This window comes from Haemaphysalis longicornis, unplaced genomic scaffold (genome assembly GCF_048455015.1).
Source record: "Haemaphysalis longicornis isolate Haplotype H1 unplaced genomic scaffold, Haemaphysalis longicornis Haplotype H1 scaffold_1, whole genome shotgun sequence".
In the NCBI taxonomy this organism is placed as follows: domain Eukaryota; kingdom Metazoa; phylum Arthropoda; class Arachnida; order Ixodida; family Ixodidae; genus Haemaphysalis; species Haemaphysalis longicornis.
In genome coordinates, this window is record NW_027526203.1 from 240,832,500 (window position 1) to 240,853,619 (window position 21,120).

The 21,120-nt window shown below is 47.2% G+C and overlaps 1 protein-coding gene across 1 annotated transcript in view; it reads left to right on the forward strand.

Moving 5' to 3' along the window:
- The window catches only part of LOC144143204 (eEF1A lysine and N-terminal methyltransferase-like), a 71,620-nt gene that overhangs the window by 33,777 nt on the left and 16,723 nt on the right, over window positions 1-21,120 (forward strand). The window contains exons 7-11 of the mRNA XM_077674998.1: window positions 1,598-1,784; window positions 4,254-4,441; window positions 8,116-8,228; window positions 8,298-8,374; window positions 11,443-11,575. Of these exons, the coding sequence (XP_077531124.1) occupies window positions 1,598-1,784; window positions 4,254-4,441; window positions 8,116-8,228; window positions 8,298-8,374; window positions 11,443-11,575 (698 nt within the window). The remainder of the gene's footprint in view (window positions 1-1,597; window positions 1,785-4,253; window positions 4,442-8,115; window positions 8,229-8,297; window positions 8,375-11,442; window positions 11,576-21,120) is intronic.

The following is a 21,120-nucleotide window of genomic DNA, read 5'->3' on the forward strand; positions in this document are numbered from 1 at the left end:
TGGAATTCACTTCAAAGCTGCTTAATTTGGAGAAATCAGTCATTTTCTTCTGGCGCGATTATAAATGCCTCTACATCTCCCACTTTGCGCAATAGCTCATCGGGTACGTCATTGCACCAAGCAATGAAAGTACGAACGTTGTTCATGTGCACTAAAACATCAATGTTCGACGCAATCTCATTTTCTTCTGTGCTCGGTGACCCACAGTTGTCTTCCTTTGTGCCGTCATTGTCACTAAAGACTATGATCGCTTTCACTTCTTCTTGGCTCAGTTGCTAGCTGCATTCATAGTCCAAATTCGCAGAAAAATCACCCAGAACAAAAAAAAAAAAAACACCTGCCCGTACACGTGACTAGCGTGAAGAACGACCAACCGGCCACCAACACGCAACCGCGCACCACGAGAGAGAAAAGAGGCAGAGGTGGCTAGGCCTGCGTGGCTACTGCACATTAAACCACAGCTTTGTGGTGGCGCTAGCAATTGGCACTCGACATGGTGATTATGATAGCTACTGCACTTGGGAAATACCCACACAAACAGTGGCTTCTGTTTCACATTAGAGTTGCAGTGCTGTTACTTTTAGCCGAATTCATAATACAGATGTTCCTCGATTATAAAGGAGGAAATAAATTACGTGCGTTATTCTGAAATACGCGCTATACTGAAATTCGTAGTTCTGGAGTATTTTTACATTGAAAACATGAAATCTGGCTGGGATTTTTAAAATTCGGTAAATTTATTATTCTGGGGTTCATATTAATGAGATTTGACTGCATATACTAAAGGGGAATCTGGCACTAGTGTCTAAGCAAGCCACACTTCAATGAGTGTGCCATCAGGTACCACCTTTTGTTGGCAAGCCGTGCCATTTTTATTTGGCACGGCTTGCCAACAAAAGCTCAAAAGTTGTCTGTAGCTGCAAAAACCACAATTCTTTATTCATAAAAAACTATTTGAAGTGTTTTGTCAACATAAAAGTGTTGCTGATAAAATACTTCTTTAGCTATGAAAACCATAATTCTTTATTCACAAAAGACTATTTGAAGTTTTTTATCAACATAAAAGTGTTCCTGATACAATACTTCTTCGTCGTACAATTTTAAAGCTCCTGCAACCGGGACAAGAAAAAAATTGTTGCTTTTGTTGCCTTTGTCATCAAGGTCCTCAAGAGGGCAGGCATGTTGCAATCCAAGCCAAGTAGGAGAGCAGCCCTTCCAGCTGCTATAGCAGGACTCATGATGGCACGCACCTGCAGCGACAAGTTTCTCTCTAGTATACGTTGGTATGAAACTCTGTGCCGCACAGTTCCCATCAAGTGAAAAGGACGCCTGCACCTGTAGGGGATATGACGTCCTTCAAATTTTCCGGTGGTGCCTTGGGACAGAAGTCGTGAATTTGATCAATATTGTGATTGTTTTATTATGCTTATTCTGTTATTGCCTTGTGTACTTGAGTAATGGTTTGGATGGGGGCCGGCAGTTATGGCTTGTGACAGGGTGCCATGGACCCATTTACGTTTTGGGGAATTTTTGGCTGCCGACTAGGGAAGAGTGTTTGTCCCTCTGTAGTAGCGCGAGTGTGTGTGGGTGTGTGCAGGGAGGTGGAGTGGCTGTTTGGGCACCGGGACGGGCGTCGGCAGCTGGCGGAGCAGTGCCAGGCCCAGCGGCTGGTGGTGGTGCACCTGTGCCGGGGACAGGAGTACGCGGACCTGGAGCAGGTCAAGCGGGAGCTCTCCTGCAAGGTCATGGACCTCGCACCCCCTTGGTTCACGCCGGGCGAGCAGGTCAGTGCGCTCTGCCCGTCTCCTCTCCTGCTGCGAGTGAGAGCAGTCTGGCTGGCTAGGCATGGGACATCGCAGAGGGGGATCTGTTATTAAGCAGACTGCTTTGTCACGGTAACAATTATGCAATGCCAGTTCTGGCACAAACTAATCTGGATGCTAACGGAAACATGGAGCAGTGGCAACTTTCTCGCTGATCTTCAAAACTCTTCAGAACTCAAAATTCTTCAGAAGAATCCCCCCCCCCCTCACCCCAATAAACATACTCTGGACACCAGCCCATGTGGGTCAGGAAGGGAACGAAACCACACACTCTCAGGCTCGAGATCTTACCCTCTGAGTGGGAGTGGCTCCTGACCCATCCCACAGGGCAAGGTCATCCAGAGACAGTCTCCTTAACTATACCGATATTACAGAACATTATTGCCTCTGCCGCCGAAAGCTAGCACCCCCACACTCGGGACTCGCAACAGCCCAAGAGTAAGACTAGAGACTCGTACAAACAAACACATACCCACACCCAACCCGCCTGCACCTAATCCACTCAGCACAAGTCCCATCCCCGAACTGCACCTTCTGCACAGCCCCAGCCACCCTACCCCACATTCTGTGGGCCTGCCCCCAAAATCCCTATCTCCAAATCACCACAGCTGAGCAGTGGAGAGAAGCACTGGCATCCCACGACAGGGAAGTACAGACCTCCCTGATCGCAAGGGCTGCCTCGGTCGTCGGTGGGCTGATTACAATGAACACCAACTTCTCATGCTAAAGGCAAGCTCGGTTTGATAAAGTTACTCTCTCTCTCTCTCTTTGTGTGATCCGTGGTTATTTTTCAGTCTTGAAGCATGCTCTATTCATCTATTCAAGGGCCTTTTCTACCTCATCTTTAGCTACCGTATTTTCCGGTCTATAAGTCGCACCTTTGTATAAGTCGCACCCCCCTCAAAATGACAGTTTTTCCGAGAAAAAAAAACGTATATAAGTCGCACCGGTGTATAAGATGCACCGGTATATGACACACTTGTTAATTAGGTAAACTCATAGCGAATCAGATCGTTAGAAAGTGTGGCGAAAGTACATGGTTGCGGTGGCCGCTGCCTATTAACGCATCCCCCTGTAAGGAGGGCTAGACACGGGCATATAACATCCAAAGTCTAGACAGAACTAACTTGTCAAAAATGGTTTATTGATACACACAGATGGCATGTACTTACGGACGGCGTTTACGCAAAACCATCGAAGTCTTTTTCCTCAGACTCTCTAACAAATAATTCAGTATCTTCAGTGGGAGTTCCACCGGCGGATCACTGTTGTCCTCCGACTCTCTGATGTCTTCTTCGCCAACATCGTTACCACTCGCGGACCGAATTACTCCGGCCTTTATCAACCCGGCTACAACTGTTTTTGTAGAAATGGAGTCCCAAGAGTCAAACACCCATTTGGCCACCTCTCCAAACATCGCGCGTCTCTTGCGTGCTGTCGTAAATCAGCGCAATAAAGGTGTCATGGTGGACGGAAGTGACGCGACCGGAAGCGGCCCGGAAATCGAAACTTTACCGCAAGCTGTCATTTTAAAAATTAGCAGCACGTTTACCTTCTTCAGAGTAGCTCTCTGTAATAATTCATAAGCTGCATTTTGTTTTTGCAACCCAGTTTGATGTTACTTTGAATTTATTCTGAACTGTAGTTACTGCGCATGGCAAAAAGTGGCGCGCGGTTGTCGCAGGCCATTATCATTGTTTTTGACTAGAAAAAGCTGCGAATTCTTTGGTGTAACGTCCCGAAGCGACATATAGGCTATGAGAAACGCCGTACCGGTGGGCTTGGGATTGATTTATACCATAGAGCTGTGGCTCAACGTGCGCTGGCCATGCGCGGCCGCTGCGAACCGGATTTATTCCATGCATAAGTCGCACCGGTGGATAAGACGCACCAACGAAAATTTCAGAAAAAAAACGCGACTTATACACCGGAAAATACGGTACTATTGGAACCTTGTCATCCAAGTTAATCCTTCCAGTGCTTTTCCCTGGCCTAGCGATGCTGGCGTGCAACTCAGTATAGAACCCCTCTGCTACTTTCATTATCTCATCCATGTTACCTCTTGTTTAAGTGCATATGTTCCATCTTTGCCAATAGCAAGTTTCTTTTTTGTTGCCGTTCAGCTTCCTCCTCTTAACATGTCTTCAACCTTTGCTACATTGTGGGTTCTAATGTTGCAAACCTCGCTTCTGCTGGTCAGTGTTGACAGCTCTGCCAGTTTTGGGTTCTCGGCACTTTTGTATTCCTGTGTTGGATGTAGCCAAGGGGTGTGGTACTGCCTGCTCACATCGAAGCTAAACGTGCCCACTGGGGGTCTTGGGTTGATGTGTGGCACGTATTGAGAGTCACAGGTGGAGCCTTAGCACTCAGGGAGGTTCATTGCATTCTACAGCACCTAGTCATTTTTCTTTTTCTCTTCCCCCATGGCAGAAGGTGCTCTTCCTGTCGACGACAGAGAGTGTGGGCCAGCGCGAGATTCGACACCAGGGCAGCAGCTTCCTGAGTGGAGCCTACGTCATCGAGGACATCACCACCAAACGCAACGAGATCGTGCGGCGCCTTGTCTTCCTCGATAAGCCGCACGTCATCCAGACAGAGGCGAAACTCCGACCAGGCAAGTTGGAGCCTTCGTATGCTGCTGGCCATGCTGCTTGGTTTGGTTGCCATGAAAAGAGGGGGGGGGGGAAGCTCCCATTGCCATCCTTTCTGGTGGCAGAATGTTTCAGTAAACTTCTGTTCTATGTCATTGTCGTAAGGAAGCAAATGGGAATGCATTATGAGAAACAAAATGGCTGTTGTATTTGAAAGTAATTATTGATGGCTGGAGAAAGTAAGAAAGCGTTGAGGTATGCGTGGCTCACGGCACAGAATTTAGGGAGAGGAAGATTTGGTAAGTGGCACAACATGTTTCAGTAAACTTCTGTTCTATGTCATTGTCGTAAGGAAGCAAATGGGAATGCATTATGAGAAACAAAATGGCTGTTGTATTTGAAAGTATGTATCGATGGCTGGAGAAAGTAAGAAAGCGTTGAGGTATGCGTGGCTCATGGCACAGAATTTAGGGAGAAGAAGATTTGGTAAGTGGCACAACATGTATTTATGGAAGTTGCCTACGAAGTGAGCATCGATAAAGTTACAGGTACATGGGTCGACTTGCAGCAGAAGTTGGGTAGGGCTTCGCTTGGTGAAAATCAGTTTTTGCCATATTTATATAAATGTGTGTATATATGTGCAGCCGTGAGCTTAGGTCTGTGGACCACGGGAGTGGAGAGCAAAACTAACTGCTGCGCTGTCTGGTTGCATGGCACCTGCTGTCCAAACCCGCGCACAGCTCAGGCACGGCGTGTCAGTATTGCATGCATGCCTCTATCACTTGCTTCTTCGCGACTGCCTCACGCTCTGATAAATTGGCGTCAGGGGAACCTGATTCGCTTTTTGCACGCTGCTGATTTCCACACCTTATTTGAAAAAAGTATGCTCGCATTATCGGCGCTCCTCTGGCACAGCTTGTGCACTAGTAATGCTTATTTTGTGCCAACAAGGAAAGTTACGAAAGTACTTTCCTTGTTTGCTTCACCGTACTTACTGCTGTAAAAAGAATGTGCACTGAATTTATGCGGAAATAGCTCGTTCTGCAAGCTTATAAGCCCTGCCTAGCCTGCGTTTGCTTTTGCCGTCCCCAGACAATCGCACAGCTGTCCATAAAACTTCATAGGTGCTGGTGCAGAAAATAAGCTAGTGGGTCGCATGGCCATTCTCTTCTTCCCTAATTATATAGCTTATTTGAGTGAAGTTTGCGTCGAAAGAGGGTATCAGTGTTATTCTAACGAGGTAATCCTTTGAGTGAACCAAACTTGCATTTTGTCTGCATGGCGCCTTTAACCCTTTCGCTGTCAGTGACGTACCGGTGCGTTTTCGCATTTCCCCTCCGTAGTGTCACTGACTTACCAGTACATTCTCCATTGTGCGTTCAAAAATTCGCGCCGTAGCACAAAGCGGGTGCACCTGGACTATTCGTGTCATCTGTCAAATCTTTCTAGTAGCTTGTATTTTTACTCGCTAGCTCTGTCAACGGTATATTGAAGAGTACAGAGTGACCGCGCCCACCCTTCGTTGCTGAGGGGCTTGGTTGCTCTGCACACTGTAACTCGGTCTCTGTCGGGATGAGTGATCGTGCAACACGCGTGCGATTATGGCTGCAAGGGTTGTTGTGCCATCCGCAACGGGCTTCTAGGTTTTTTTGTATTCTGCTCCTGCATCTGCTATGGTGCACCAGGTTATCCCAGCACGCCATTGCCTCTCCAGTAGACCACATCATGACTCAATCGCGACTTTCGCTCGCTCTCTGTGCATTGTGCGAGCTGCTGAAAGTGCTCCCTCCATGAGTGCGGTTACTTTCGGATGGCTGACCGCGCGGGGCATTCGGCTGCGGACCCGAGCGATGGTTCCTCGATTCCGATTCCGAATACGAGCTGAGCTCAGATTCGCATTCTGAGAGCTTCTCATCCGAGGAAAGGGTGCAAGTTCCACAGCATCAGATTCTGGTGTTTAAATTGTGGGGTCGTCGTCCCGGAAGCGTGCACGGCAAACTGAAAATATCTGGAAGGAAGGCGATTTCTCACCCACACTCTTTCCCTTTGACGCGTTACATTCCGGACGCTGTGTCTCAGATTACTCATTAGCACGAGGTCGCGGGTTCGATTCCCGGCCGCGGCGGCCGCTTTTCTGATGGAGGCGAAAAGCAAAAATGCCCGTGTGTACGAGATTTCGGCGCACGTTAAAGATCCCCAGGTGGTCAAAATTAATCCGGAGCCCTCCACTACGGCGCGCCTCATCGCCTGCGTTGCGTCGGCGCGTTAAACCCCCACAATCAATCAATCAATCAGATTACTCATTATGGTTGTCTGAAATGTCGTCGGACGACTGCTCCTTGCTGGCTGTCGCCCACACAGCATGTCGTACTCGGTGCAGTCCACGGAATTGCCTAAACTCATTTTAAGCAAGAAGAAAATAGCACGCGCTTATTCGCTGACAGTGAGAGGAGCAACAAAACAGAGATGGCATCACGTCCAATTGATGGTGGTGGCGATGGTGCCTTTGGGGTTTGGATGGGCTCGATGGGCTGCCCGGTCGCCAGATGACAACTAAAATTATGCCAGTGACCACTATATAGGTTAAGGGGTGACTTTTCGGCAAATTTTTTGGTAAAAAATCTTGACCTATATTCTGCTTTGTACGGTAAGTATCATCCGTGAACGCATCAGGTGTGCAAATATTCAGAAATTACTAATATAAAAGCGAATTATGCAAAATTCAATTCAGCTTTGAATCAAACAGTGCCATTTAGAAATTTCAAAGGAATTTTTTATGTATTTTTGAGTTCGAAAGCATGCACCAGCATTCTCTGCTCGCCGCAACAGGCTTTCCCCCACTTTTCCAGTGACGTGCGGCCAAGTGGCAAGAGGTCGGTGCCTTTCGGGAGCACCTCTATCTCCTAGGCATTGGGCCAACTGGACCCTCATGCTTGTGTCTTGGACTATGTCAGTACACAGCTGGGCTTTCTTATCTAGAGGATGTTGAACGGGGAAGCTCGAACAAAACCGCGTTATCAGAATGCAGAAAGAAGCCTCGTCTTTCTTTCGCTATGTTTCTCTTTATCACTGCCCCTTGAGTGGTGAAACTGGATTGGTGGAGAGCTTGTCTAAGTGTTTGGGTGAAGCAGGGAGGCAGGTTCTCAATTTGGGTAAAATGATTTGCATTGTTGTACAATAACAGTTATAAGATGTATACATGCTTTAAATGCGACAGCCAGTGGCAAAAGCCTTAGGTAACTGGTGAAACGATGTTATGCGACCTATGTTTCCCATCAGCCACCATTCTAGAGAATTGCAAGAGTGTTTTCTTCTCTTTTTCCTAGGTGGCAGCACCTCTAATGTTTGAATGACTTTGTAGGCTCTTCACTACGGGCTCTTTTACGTCACAGAAAAATCAAAAAGAAACGAGAGAAAGACATGGCCACATTTAGTTACGTATTTTTTATACAAATGAAGCATTGTTTGCCTACAAACAAAAGTAAAAAAAGCTCTGAAAGGTGGGATCTTTCAGTTGAACAAAAAAAGTAATTCAGCCTCTAGGGCTGGTTCGAACTGCGAGTACTCATGTTTGAAAATATTCGACTCTGTTTGCATTCAAAAGTATGTTCACACACCTCTAGTAAACAATGATAATCATGGTGGTAAATCACATACCGGGCTTTCTCTTTTCCCCTTCTTTTTGTCTGGTGTTTAGCAAGGAACAAGAAGAAGAAGAAGACCAAGAAGTGGGAGGTGGTCGTAGAAGACCTCGTATTCGAGTACTACAAGTACATGGTCGCTGGCATTGCGTTTGTGATGCCCAAGGGAACAGGTACGACTTTGCTTCTGGGTCCAAAGCGTTACCAGTTGCATGCGACTATTCCTCTCTTTCACTATACAGAGGAACCAGGCACTGCCCTGATGATTGGATTGGGAGGAGGAACGCTGCCACTCTTCCTGTTCACCAAGTTTCCCCAGGTGGGCATTGGATTTTCACGGGACATTTCGGCTGTATCGCTGGATTGCACTTTTTCGCGCGCTAGTTCTCTCGTAACGGTGTAAACGGAAACTGTCGACTGAGGTAATAGGTTATATGCAGAATGCACCTGAACCGAGTGTATGATACTGTGTAAAAAAAGGCAGCACTCAACTCGTTTGGCGAAGGAATAGTTAAGAAGGCAGGATGTGAGGAGAGTTGGTGCGTGTACCCATAAAGATACACGCATCACTTGAAAACATCTTTGGAAGTCTTCACTATGACGTGCAATTGGGGAGTTGTGGGGAGCTCTTGAAAATCCTGCTCCGCAAAAGTTCACCTTTGAGGAACTGTATCGCCCCCAAGCTTTCCGTTACGAGGGTAGTTACAAAAGTGGTTGTGGTGGTAATTGACGCACTTGGAGATAAGTGTTTGCTTGGGGGTGTAAAATGGATGTCACATTCCATGATACCCAGTTTTTACTGTAACAGCAATACTAGTGCAGCCAATTGGGCAGCTGAGTGGTGTGGGTGCAGATGAATATTGGCTGGAAAGTAGGCTTGACACGGTATGGCAGGCTGCTAGGAAAGGCCGTGACATTCAGCAGCAGTCATATTAATTGGCCTTTACCAACAACTCATTTGCAATGAATGGGAGACCGCCTACCTTTTTTTTTTCTTTTTAGAGTGATTTGTCTGATGGCAACCTTTTAGGGCACCATCACTGACACTTAATAATACATGTTAATCGTAGACCTCATCAAAAAATGCCAGTTATTCTTTGGTCTGTGCTTAGCACAGAAAATGAAAGCATTATTTTGCCTCCACATGCAAGGCACAGTTACGAGGTTGACTGTGTTCTCTATTCTTTTCAAATGTTGTGTCCAGCTACACGTTATATGAACCGGAGTGTCACTAGGCAATAGCAGGGTCGGAGTTATTGTTATGAATTGCCAGAGGCGGCCATGTCTTGTTTTTTCAATGCAGTATATCATATTTTTCAGTATATAAGTCGCAATTTTTTGTCAGAACCTTTGTTGGTGCATCTTGTGCAATGGTGCTTCTGTTATGTCGATTTTTTTCAAAAAAATTCATGTACAGACACTGGCATGAGGTGAAAATCACTGCTACATTTATGCTGATTGAAGGGGCCGACTCTGTGAGGCCTAATTAGTGTCACTAAATAAGAGCTTGGGCCAAGCACGGGGGCTTGCTTTCTGCACATTTTTTTATTTATTTATTTATTTATCGGCAATGAGAGGTCCCTCACACCGGTTGCGTGTGACTTATTGTTGTATCTTGCAGATAACACGCCTTAAAGGGACACTGAAGGGTTGAAACAATTTGGCCTATATGGATAGATTATGGTGCCCGGAATCTAAGTGCACCATTGTCGAAACCAGTTGTTTAACTCTTTCGTTACTGCGGAAAAATGGCGGATTGTGAGTGCTTCCACAAACCTTTTTTTTTCTTGAGCTACTCGACACGTTTAGCATTGCTTTGCATGAAATTGTAGCTTATAGATTGCTCTTTCAAACACATAACATCAATTTATTAAAAGGTACAATCATTTAAAGTTTATTGGTCAAACAATAAGAAAAAAATGCACAAAAAAGTATGCACACAATACACATAGGCGATTATACTGAGCCTAAAAATTTTATGAATTCTAAGATATACGAGTTGTTTGTGTGCCTTGGTGGGCCCGGGCGGCTGCGCTTCCACGATATTGCGTACGGCGCTTGTCGCTTCAGAAGGGGCTTCACTTACTCCCGGCTGGCTCGACAAGGTCTGCGTGGCTGGTGTAGGCGTGCACAGCGGCTGCTCCTGCATTCAGAAGCATTTCTCCTTCCGTCGATGAAAAAAGGAGGAAGTCCAAGCCAGCCTCTTCGGCCAGAGAAACATTGGCGGGTTCGGCCATGGCTTGTCAGCGTAAAAGCTACCGTTGGCAGTGTGCTTGCGCTCTGGAGAGCGCCGGTGCCTCGCTCCTGCTTTGTGTGACACAATGTTTATGTCATAAAAAAATGGAAGGAAAATGGAAGAGAGAAATGCCAGCTTTATTTAACTATTTCTGAGAAAATAACACATCGAACAACTCGGCGAACAAAAGCCGAGAGAGCTACACACATACGATCTTTCAGTTGAAACAAAACTTAATTCAGCCTTTGGTGTCCCTTTAATCCTCTGGGGGAGAGAAAAGCCTTCTGTGCACCCTTTTAACATGCGTATATGTGTTTGCGTTGCTGCAGCATATAATATTATGCAGTAGGTGCCTTGGTTCTGCACAAAAAGATAAACTGAAGGTACATCTTCTATTTTGGTATTGGCTGTGAAATTTTCGATGCTTTGCTCGTGCAAAGGTGTGTTTATGGTTCCCCTGCTATGTCATTTGGGATAAGCAGTCACTGGTGCAGTTTTGGCTGGTACTAAATTCATACATGAAAAAAAAATTTGGGCGCACTTTTCTGCAAAAAAAAAATTCGGTGCCCTTCTACCCTGTAAAAGATGACCAGTCGCATAGCAAGTAAAGATAATTGATAAATAAGCTAACTTAACTATTGATTATGTGATAAAACTAAGTAATTTATAAAATACGGAGAGCAGACAATTGGAGAAAACACGCAAAGCAACGAGCAACTATGGGAGCAAGGGAGTTTACGCCAAACATAGCGGAGGGCTTTGTGCCTTCCAAGTAAGCATACAATTAACGTTTTTTAATGTTGCAAGTACTGGTCTAGTTGTTTCTGCATTAAACACATGTAATTTCGTGAGAATCGGCATTATTTGTTTTATTTCAGTTAAAATCTAGTTGAACTGGTCGCCACAAAGCTGAGTCCGGGGTAGTCTACCCACACTGCACGGCACATTGGAGTATGCTGGGCTTACGGTGCTTACACGTGCGTTGCGGCGCCTATATGGTTACTCGCCCTCTCGGCGCAAAGGCAACAGCGCGTGTTGCCACAGGTGTACGTTGTTGCGCAGTATGTCGATTTTACGCCGCGTCCATGCGGTTGGGCCTTTATTGCGAATGTTTTCATTAACCTCCTTCCTCCTCTCCCCCTCTCTGTCAGCTGAAACTGACGGTTGTCGAGCTAGACCCCGAGGTGGTGGCGGTTGCCAAGGAGTGGTTCCTGCCCAAAGACTGCTCCATGGAGATTGTCGTGGAGGATGGACTCAAGACCCTGGAGAGGCTCTCCACGGCAGGCACGTGCCTCCCTCCCCCAAACGCTCAAAACTCTGGATCGAGCTTAATGCTGTCATGCACCGCATATAGGTAGCCCTCGTGAGGAATGCCATTGATATGGTTTTTCTTTTTTGTTAAGGGGGGGGGGGGGGTGACATATTGAAAGTCAGTAAGAGAAAGCCCATTCCCCTCCACCCCTATCCTCAACCTTGTTCGTGTAGCCTGCAGCACCCTTTAGCCCCCTACAAAAGTGCATAATTATTTTGTGTGTGTGTGCACGCACTTGTGTGCATGTGCGTGTGTGCGTGCACGTGTGTGTGTGTCACATGGGCATTAGGTTGGGAACAAAGACACATGCACATACAGTCAAACCCGGCTATAACGAACCCGGATAGAGCGAATTATGCTATATATCGAACAAAAATAATTCAGTTACGGAAATGCATGGGAAACATATTCCTTATAACGAAGTTCACATCCGATATATCGAACTCTGCGCGCCTAGAATGGCCGCCGAAATGCATGGTCTCGGAGCGGCGATTGAGATGTGGATTGGCCGCGATCACGGAGCAAGAGTTGCGACTTGGACATTGCGCCTCGCACGGAGCGACATGACGCCCGACACTTTCCGTAACTGTTTCCGACGCGCGGGACTCGCGACGGAACCCGCACAGTCAGCGAGTCCGGACCAAGACAGCAGCATCGGTGAACTGTGGGAAGAGCTTCCCCACATTCCCGATGATGTCGCGAGTGAAAGCCGTCCGACGCTTATAATGAAGCGCTTTCGGCAGTCAATGTGCTCCGCCAATGCTTCTTAGATTTTGAAGGACGCGGACTCGAACTGGTGCAAATAATGTTTCGTTTAGAGAATGCTATGCTAGTTGAAGCCGCCAAAACGAATGTGAAAACAAAAATCACCGCTTTTTTCTTTGCAAAGTAGGCAGTTCAGGCGGAAAGTAGCTTTAATACTTGCAATACATGGGTTATTTTGGGTATGGTAACGGCTAATTTAGTGTGTTCATTTTTGCATGCGGGGATGGGGGAGTTGAGGAGGAGGACGGGAACTCCCGCGGATTGCGAACTTGTAACGATAAGTTCGTTATATGCGGTTTCGGCTATATCGAACTACAGTGTAGACCGCTTATAACGTATGTCGCGGTAGCCGCAAAAATCCGCACTATAAGCGGTACCGCACTATAACCAAAACGTGCGCGAATTCAACCATATCACCACCTGTTGCGCTGCTGAGCACGAGGTCGCGGGTTCGTTTCCCGGCCGCGGCGGCCGCTTTTCTGATGGAGGCGAAAAGCAAAAACGCCCGTGTGTACGAGATTTCGGCGCACGATAAAGATCCCCAGGGGGTCAAAATTAATCCGGAGCCCTCCACTACGGCGCGCCTCATCGCCTGCGTTGCGTCGGCGCGTTAAACCCTACAATCAATCAATCAATATCACCACCTACCTCTCAAGTCATCCTAAATTTTTTATCACTCAAACACACAGCACCTAAAAACGAAGGCAGGGTTTTTATTTCATATTATTTTTAACATCAGCCGCTGCTGCAGGGTTTCACACATTGCAAAAGCGCGGTCTTACAAACGGCGAGTGCGGCTTTAACTTCCGTTGTGTTTGTGTTTTGAAAGACCATGGCTGCGTTTTTTGCATCTATGAAGATGCCGCAGGACATGATAAGAAAGGCCAGCAGGATTTTTTTTTTTTTTAACACCACCTTGCGTTCACGATGCCGAAGGCGGCTGCTTATCAGCGCAACGTACTGGTGGTGGAAATCTTTGCGCGGCTCACTTGATCGGGAAGAGCGGTGGCTTATCTGCACAACGTTCTAAAGCGTGAACCGCATGGAGCGATTCCTCGCGAAAACGTGCAGCGCACGCCACAGGCGCGTCGCCGCGCCTGCGGCGTGCGCTGCATGTGGATACAACCGGCGCGGATACAACTGACGTAATGTGTGCGGCGCGGTAAGAGGCGGCAACATGGCGTTGGCACTGGCCGTGAAGCGGTGCAGGCAGCTCCAACGACCACTTCTAACCGCTCGCTGAAATGCCGCACGAGGCGCAAGCGAAGATGCTCATGCAAGGAAAGAGCTGATAATGTGACCGCAAAGTGGAATATAAACGGCCATCCACGCTGCTTGTGAAAGCGCCCATCAAAAAATACCGCGGCGGTAAGCCTAAACTAAAGTCCCTTCATCTGATCGAGGGACTTTAGCCTAAACACCTCTGGCGCAGCTAGCCGGCTCGGAGCGCTTCGAATCTCCCGCCATTAGGTGCGCGTCTTTCCATTGGTGCAAGTTGTCAGGCTCCTTCCACTGCCACGCGAAGAAGCCACCGCGAGCGCGGAATCGTAGACGCGAGCATGAAAAAAACGCACGCGCAACGCCGATGTGCACAATTCGTGTGCGAAAACGGCCCATGCGGTTCACGATTAATAGAAACAACTTGCCACGCGCGGACGGGGAGCCGGTCGCTATCTTCCTAGGTGCATCAAGCAAGGACAGCTGTGGTTATCACGTACGCGCGAACTAAAGGGTTCCTATTTTTTTGCTTCTGTGTCGGAGAGCAAGGGGTGCGCGCTGCGTCAGATGGCCGATTTCATCTTTTTTTTTTTTTCTTTTGCTACCCTAAAACGATGCCCCCGCTGCGCCGGTCGATGAGCAGACCCGCCGAAAAACCGCTCTGTAAACGGTATTGTGCCTCGGCCAACCGCATCTTAAGCGGTATGCTTATGCATTGAGTTCTATGGGAGGCAAACCGGTGGTCACAAAAACCCGCGTTATATCCGGTCCCGCACTATAAGCGGTTACGTTATAAATGGTCTACACTGTATTGGATATCTCGAACTAATCGCGGTGCATATTGCAATTCGCAATAAACGGGTTTGACTGTAGCTGCTACTGTAAAATGCTAGTTCAGCTGTTTTTTTAATATCTTTATGCACTTCATACCCCATCTTGGGCAATGCACACAAAACTTGCTTGACCACATTTTGCTCCTAAAATTTTCTCCTCTTGTAGCAGGTAGCAGGGGAGTATATATGTACGTTGTGATAAAAAAGCAGGTCATGGTATTTTTATCGACTTGGTGTTCCGCATATTTTCTCTGTCAAAAATGTAGTGCACGTTTGTGGTATGGCATGCTGCTCAGCCTAGGTTAGCTGCATTGAGAATGTAGCTAGCTTCATGTAAATTGGCTCGGCTGCCAACAAAGGCCTTTCTCCTCAAGCTGTCCGCCGTTGTGACTTTTACAAGCAGCTGGCAATTTGCATGATGCGCAGCGGCCTTCCTGCAATGCTCTAGTGCTGCAAATCGCACCAACAGCTGATTCTTGTGCATTCCATGCCTCATCAGAAATTAGTCCACACTATCGTAGCACTTTACATTTGGGTTGCCACCTCAGTTGCTTTAAAGTGCGCTGTAAATTTGGCAGTATTTATACAAACTTTAATTTTAAGGGCTAGAAAATTTGCAAATTCAAAATTGCCTTTCTGCTGTCGATTTTCAAGGAAGCAGTGTATTTAAAGGGGCACTGAAGACAGCCAGCAAGTTGGTTTCAAATGAAATTGGCTCGGCTGCCAACAAAGGCCTTTCTCCTCGAGCTGTCCGCCGTTGTGACTTTTACAAGCAGCTGGCAATTTGCATGTTGCGCAGCGGCCTTCCTGCAATGCTCTAGTGCTGCAAATCGCACCAACAGCTGATTCTTGTGCATTCCATGCCTCATCAGAAATTAGTCCACACTATCGTAGCACTTTACATTTGGGTTGCCACCTCAGTTGCTTTAAAGTGCGCTGTAAATTTGGCAGTATTTATACAAACTTTAATTTTAAGGGCTAGAAAATTTGCAAATTCAAAATTGCCTTTCTGCTGTGGATTTTCAAGGAAGCAGTGTATTTAAAGGGGCACTGAAGACAGCCAGCAAGTTGGTTTCAAATGAAAGTCTGACCTTTCCATAGCCGTTTTAGCGTTAAATCGGTGCCAAAAGATGCCTTAATTTTTGAGAAGTCTGTTATCAAACAACGCGTTTTCCTTCCTCATTTCCCTCGCAGTAATTCCATGGTGCAAACAGCGGGTGCAGCAGCTGCTGTTTCCTTCGCGATAAACCGGAACCTAGCATGGCAGCGGGGATAGTGGTATAGAAGCAGCCGAATACAGTCAAACCCCGCAATAACGAATTCGCTGGAAAAAGCCAAAAAATTTGCTTTTGCGGGAATTTCATTGTCGCGAGAAACATAAACGATAGAAAAATAACCTGCAAACTGAAAGCTTATTTCCGAAAGCCTGTTATAATACTTTGCAAGCCTTACTTTGCAGTAACTTCACAGCTCAGCTCTCACACTACAACAAGTGCTTCATTGGTAGTCATGCGTGCCTAAGAATGACTGAATTGTGTCAAACGCATTCAAAACATCCCGCGGGTGCGCCTTTTCTGCACGTTTTTCTCCCTGGTTCTTGGCACCGAGTATGTTCGGCCATGCAAGCGGAGTCATCCTAGCTCATTAAGCTGTGGTCCCACCAGTGACGAGGAACCATTTTTTATGCCCATTTTAAGCACCAAAGTTTAATGAGCTGTAAAATCAGTTCCAAGTGGTGCATAAAAAAACCGCTCCTCTTATTGCACTCACCAGGGTCTATAGTATTGGAAAATATAAAGATTACAGTTTTACAACCAACACTATTTTGTCTACTGTTCCTCCAAAAATGACTAATGACTAATTATCTTGGGAACTAACTGACCAGCTGAAAAAATAGTGGCATATTTGAAATCAGTAGAAAAAAAGCAGCAATACTGGCAAGTTTCGCAGGGTTTACTTGGGAAACCAAAGCAGTAGTTCTAAGAGCCATGTCCCCCCTTAATGGGACCCGTTATCAGTATTGACGCTTTGTTGAGGAAAAGCATATTGTCCATCTTAGGCCTCATGAATGTTGGCATCGAACCAACTGGACCCCTGCACGCCGCTTCGCAAAGCAGCACTACTGCCATTACGGATGACTAGCGCCATCCAGCGGCAGCCAGGGAAGACGTGTACACCAGACATTGCGTACACTTTTACCCTTTGAAGGTCGAATTTTTTTGAAAAAAACTTTCCCTGGTGGTCAAATTAGTTTATTGCGGATTTGGAATGTACAAAATGTCTAAAGTCAGGATTAAATGGTAAAAAAGTATCAGGAACAGTATTTTGGGGTCAGCATCACTTAGAACTGAAAAATGTTCAATAGTATTTCAGAGTGTGGTATTCCTTGAAACACGGGTCTACACACGTGCCTTATCGCAGTCTGCATGCATAAAGCGCCTGTCCGAAAATGAGCTGTCTTCTTCCGAAGAAAGACTGTCTTCCGATTCAGACTCGGTGAAAGGAGCAAACTCAGAGTCAGAAGAGTCATCGCGGTCGGTGTCATCAGAGCGGGCAGTTCGTTGGGCCATATCGCCGCTTTGCCGTGCATCTGAAGAACTCGAAGGCAACCCAGTAAACGAGGAGAGCGAGAATAACTCATGCGCGCCGGTGATAAACAAGCTAATAGCAGCGCCAATATAGATAGAAATCAACTTCCGCCGCCCCCGAAACGGAGTCTCCGATTAGGTTACTTCAGTTCCAAGCAAGGAGGGCAAGAATACCTAGTGAGCGTGGGTAATAAACAAGATAAGAGCAGCGCCAATATAGATCGAAATCAACTTCCGGCGCCCCTGATAGCGAGCGCGATCAAGTTTCGCGTGCCTCCGATGCGATCACGTGGCGAAACTGAAACCACGAAACGCGTTGACACGTAGAGACGCCGTAACGCGCCAAAGCCAGGGAGTTCTGTTTTTCACCGCAAGAAGGTAGCACAATCAAATTTCAAACACTTCTTGTAAGTCCCAGGAGGTGGCAGCACCTCCCAGGGAGCATGCATCGTTAATATGGCGCGAAATTTCAAACGGATGCTCGAAATCGTACTCGTACGGCAAAGACCTTGCGAGACGGAAAACCACCGCAGTACACGTACGGCCAAAAACCCTCAAAGGGTTAAAATACTGACGTAGTCAAACCGGGTGCTCTTGCATTTATTTTAGCGCATCAAAGGCATGCAGAGGGTTGTGTCTATGTTCACAGTATTGCACCAGGTACAGTTAAACCTCGTTATAACGAAATTGAAGGGCGCCGCGATTTGCTCGTTATAGCCAATATTTTGTTATAGCCGTAGCCGACATTTACTGCAAATATTATGCATTGTAGTTACCCAAAACAAGAAGCGGGCGAAATAGCATCTTGCTGCACGGCGACAATCAGTAAAATAAACACATTCCGGAGGTAAAAAGGAAAAGTCACGAACCTACTTTATTGCAGTTCAAAACTCGTATTTCAAACAGACTTGGCTATGAAGAAGTCCGTAATTGGACATTGATGCACCTTCCTGATGCGAGCTATGGCTCCCTCAGCTGCGGCCGCTACGTTCACGCCATCTTCGCCGCCCTCGTGCGCACCGAAGTAGCGACGCAGCACGTCCACCGCATCTAGTGCCTCCGACGCCGTCCTTAGCACTTCTTTTCAAGCCATGTGCAACAGCGCTGACGATGGACTCTCGGTTGCTCACGATCGTGGACAGCGTAATCGTCCACAGGTCAGTCTCTTGCCACCTTACCACGGAGTGCACCTTACCTTCCTTCGCGCCCGATGCGACGGCTTTTATCATAGCCGTCTTCTGTTCAAGCGTGATAGTCTTTGGCTTTCGCTTCCCGCCTGTCGCACTCGCGTTGTTGGAATCATGCCGGCAGTATGATAAAAGATAAGGCTGAAGACTACCAAAACCCACGCGCACACAACTACACAGCAACGTCGGCGATACGAACAGGGGAGGGGGGGGGGGGGGGGGGGGAGAGGGAGAGGAAGGCGGTGCAAACCGCAGATAGTCCGCGGATTCCCCGCAGCCATAGGGATACGTGGGAAAGGGGAGCCCGCGGTGAGTCCGACACTGTAAATCGAAGGGCCCCATTGTCTGCATGCCGTGCGCAGCGAGAGGAGGGTGGGGGCTTCGCGGGCGCAGCATCCGCATGGCACGCCAGCCAGCTTCGCGCGCGGGGCGGGAGTTTTGAACTGCTAATACAGTTGCCGCGTCACGCACTGTCTCAAATCCGCGTTGCGCACTGTTGTAAAATTAGCTCAAAATTTGATTTCTCAACGAAATTTGTTCGTTATATCCTGGAACGAGGAAATTTTACCTCGTTAAAACGAGGTTTTAAATACATTGGTTTCTATGGGGACTTTCAAGGGGAATTACGATTTGCTCGTTATATCCATTATTTCGTTATAGCCCATCTCGTTATAACGAGGTTGAACTGTATTACACTGAAACCAAAATGGGCTTGTTGGCATTTTGAAGCGCTGTGTGATCTTATTGGCTGGGCTCCCATGATATTGTTTATACAGTGGAACCCCACTGATACGTCCCACAAGACCCGCTTCTACGACGGATCACCGCAGTCCCGGCAAACTCCGCATAGAAACAATGCATTAAAAACTCGGATTGTACAACGCTCGGGTGCACACGGTCCGCTTAACTCTTTCGTTACGGCGGAAAAACGGCCGATTTTGAGTGCTTCCACAAAACGTTTTTTTTCTCTTGAGCTACTGGACACACTTAGCCTTGCTATGCATGAAATTGTAGCTTATAGATTGCTCTTCTAATTACAGAGCAACAGTTTTGTTAAAGGTACAATTACTTACAGTTTATTCGTCAAGTACCGTATTTACACGATTGTAGGTCGACCCTTTTTTTTTTTTTTTTTTTTTTTTTTTTTCAAATTTGACAATCCAATGTTGGGGGCTCGACTTGAATCGAAATCGAACCGTCTACCGTTAGTAACGGAAAGAGAAATGAGTAATCGGGGGTGCTGTGGGGTGGGGACAGCTTTGCACCCTCGTTCCCATGGTTATGGTCTAAAGTGTGAACCGCGTGGGGCGTTTTCCGTTCGCGAAAACGCACGGTGCACGACACAGCCGCGAAGAGGTGCGCGTAGCTCCCAGCGACCGTTTCTAACCGCTCTTTAAGATATCACTGAAGGCACAAACGAAGACGTTTGTGCAGGAAAGGAGCTGATGATGTGTTTGATAACGACACTATAAAGCATCATCCGTGCCGCTAGGGGAAGCGCCAATCAAATATCCGCCACCATGGTAAGCCTAAGCATCTCCAGAGGCGCCAGCCGGCTGTCCCGAGGGCAAGTGCCGCAAGTCGTCAGGCTTCTCCCACTGCCGCGCTCGTCACGCGTCATACCGAGGTAGAACCAGTAGAACTTAGAAGCAGAAGCTGCCGCGTGCGCGGAATCGTCGACGCGGGTGTGAAAAAATCGCCCGCACAACGCCGACGCGCACGAACCGCGTGCAAAAACGCGTAAAGAAGCGTTTTATTCGTCTCTAAAGTATTAGCGAATCCGTTGATTCAATGCGTGGCGCTAATGTAGCCACAAATATAGTACATTGTTCAGTACACTTCCGAACGCGATGGTAGGAGGTTAGTCGCTCAAAAGTAAATCGCGCGCGGCCGCTTCCGTCAGCCACCATGTTGTTTGTTTTGGTATCGCGCGGCAGTGGCCGCTGCTGGTTGCTTCGATGGTTGTCATCTCGCAGCGAATGTGTTCTTCCCGCTCAACCCACGGCGCATGGTTATTCCGGGTGCTTATACAAAAGCTTTTCTTTTTTAACATCTACCGCGCATGCCACGAGCGCACGGCTCCTGTGGGAGCATCGATCATTGATGGAAGAGCCGCCGTGTGGGACGAAAAAGCTCTTTGTGATACGATTTTCTAGGCGGTGTTCGCTCTCTCTCTCTTTTTTTTTTTAGAGATGCAATTTTGGGGGGTCGACCTACATTCGAGTCGACTTACAATCGTGTAAATACGGTAATCAGAAAAAAGCCCCCAAGAAAAGTATACGAAAAACACAAATGGGCAATTTTACTGAGACTAAAAATTATTTCAGGAATTTTAAGATATGCAAATTGTTCCTACGTTCCTTGGCTATGATTCAATATATAAATCAACAGTGTACACCACGTTTTAGATTTTTGAGGGCCCGTCAACCTAGCGGAACTGACGGCTGTACCACGCCGAAAGGCACTCAAGGGTGAGTGAGTCTCTGTAAAATGCGCATCCAAGTATACTCTTTTGTGTTCTCGCACAAAATCCTTATCAGTTCGGGGGTAAAAAACAAGAAAAAAAATCCAGCGCTCTCGAGAAGCGTCGCATCTGAACCCTGCAGCGCTAATCTGACACTAGCGCCAGGTTATCTTGAAGGTAATTGCGCGATATGGCGCGGTGCATTTGGCAAAATATCCTGGCCGTACGTTGTCGAGACCCTAAACACAAAATCAAAACCGCAGTCGTCAGATAAGAAGCACGTTTTGTTTATAAATACAGCGTGGAGTCGCAACGAAATTACCTGCCAGCGCTTGTTGAAGTGCGAGGCACCTGAACCGGAGCTTCTTCGTCCGAACTGAAATCTGAAGATCCCACATCATTGCTTGACCCCTCACTGCTGCTGGAATCAGAAAAATCGACAGCAGGAGCTGTCGAAGTGCT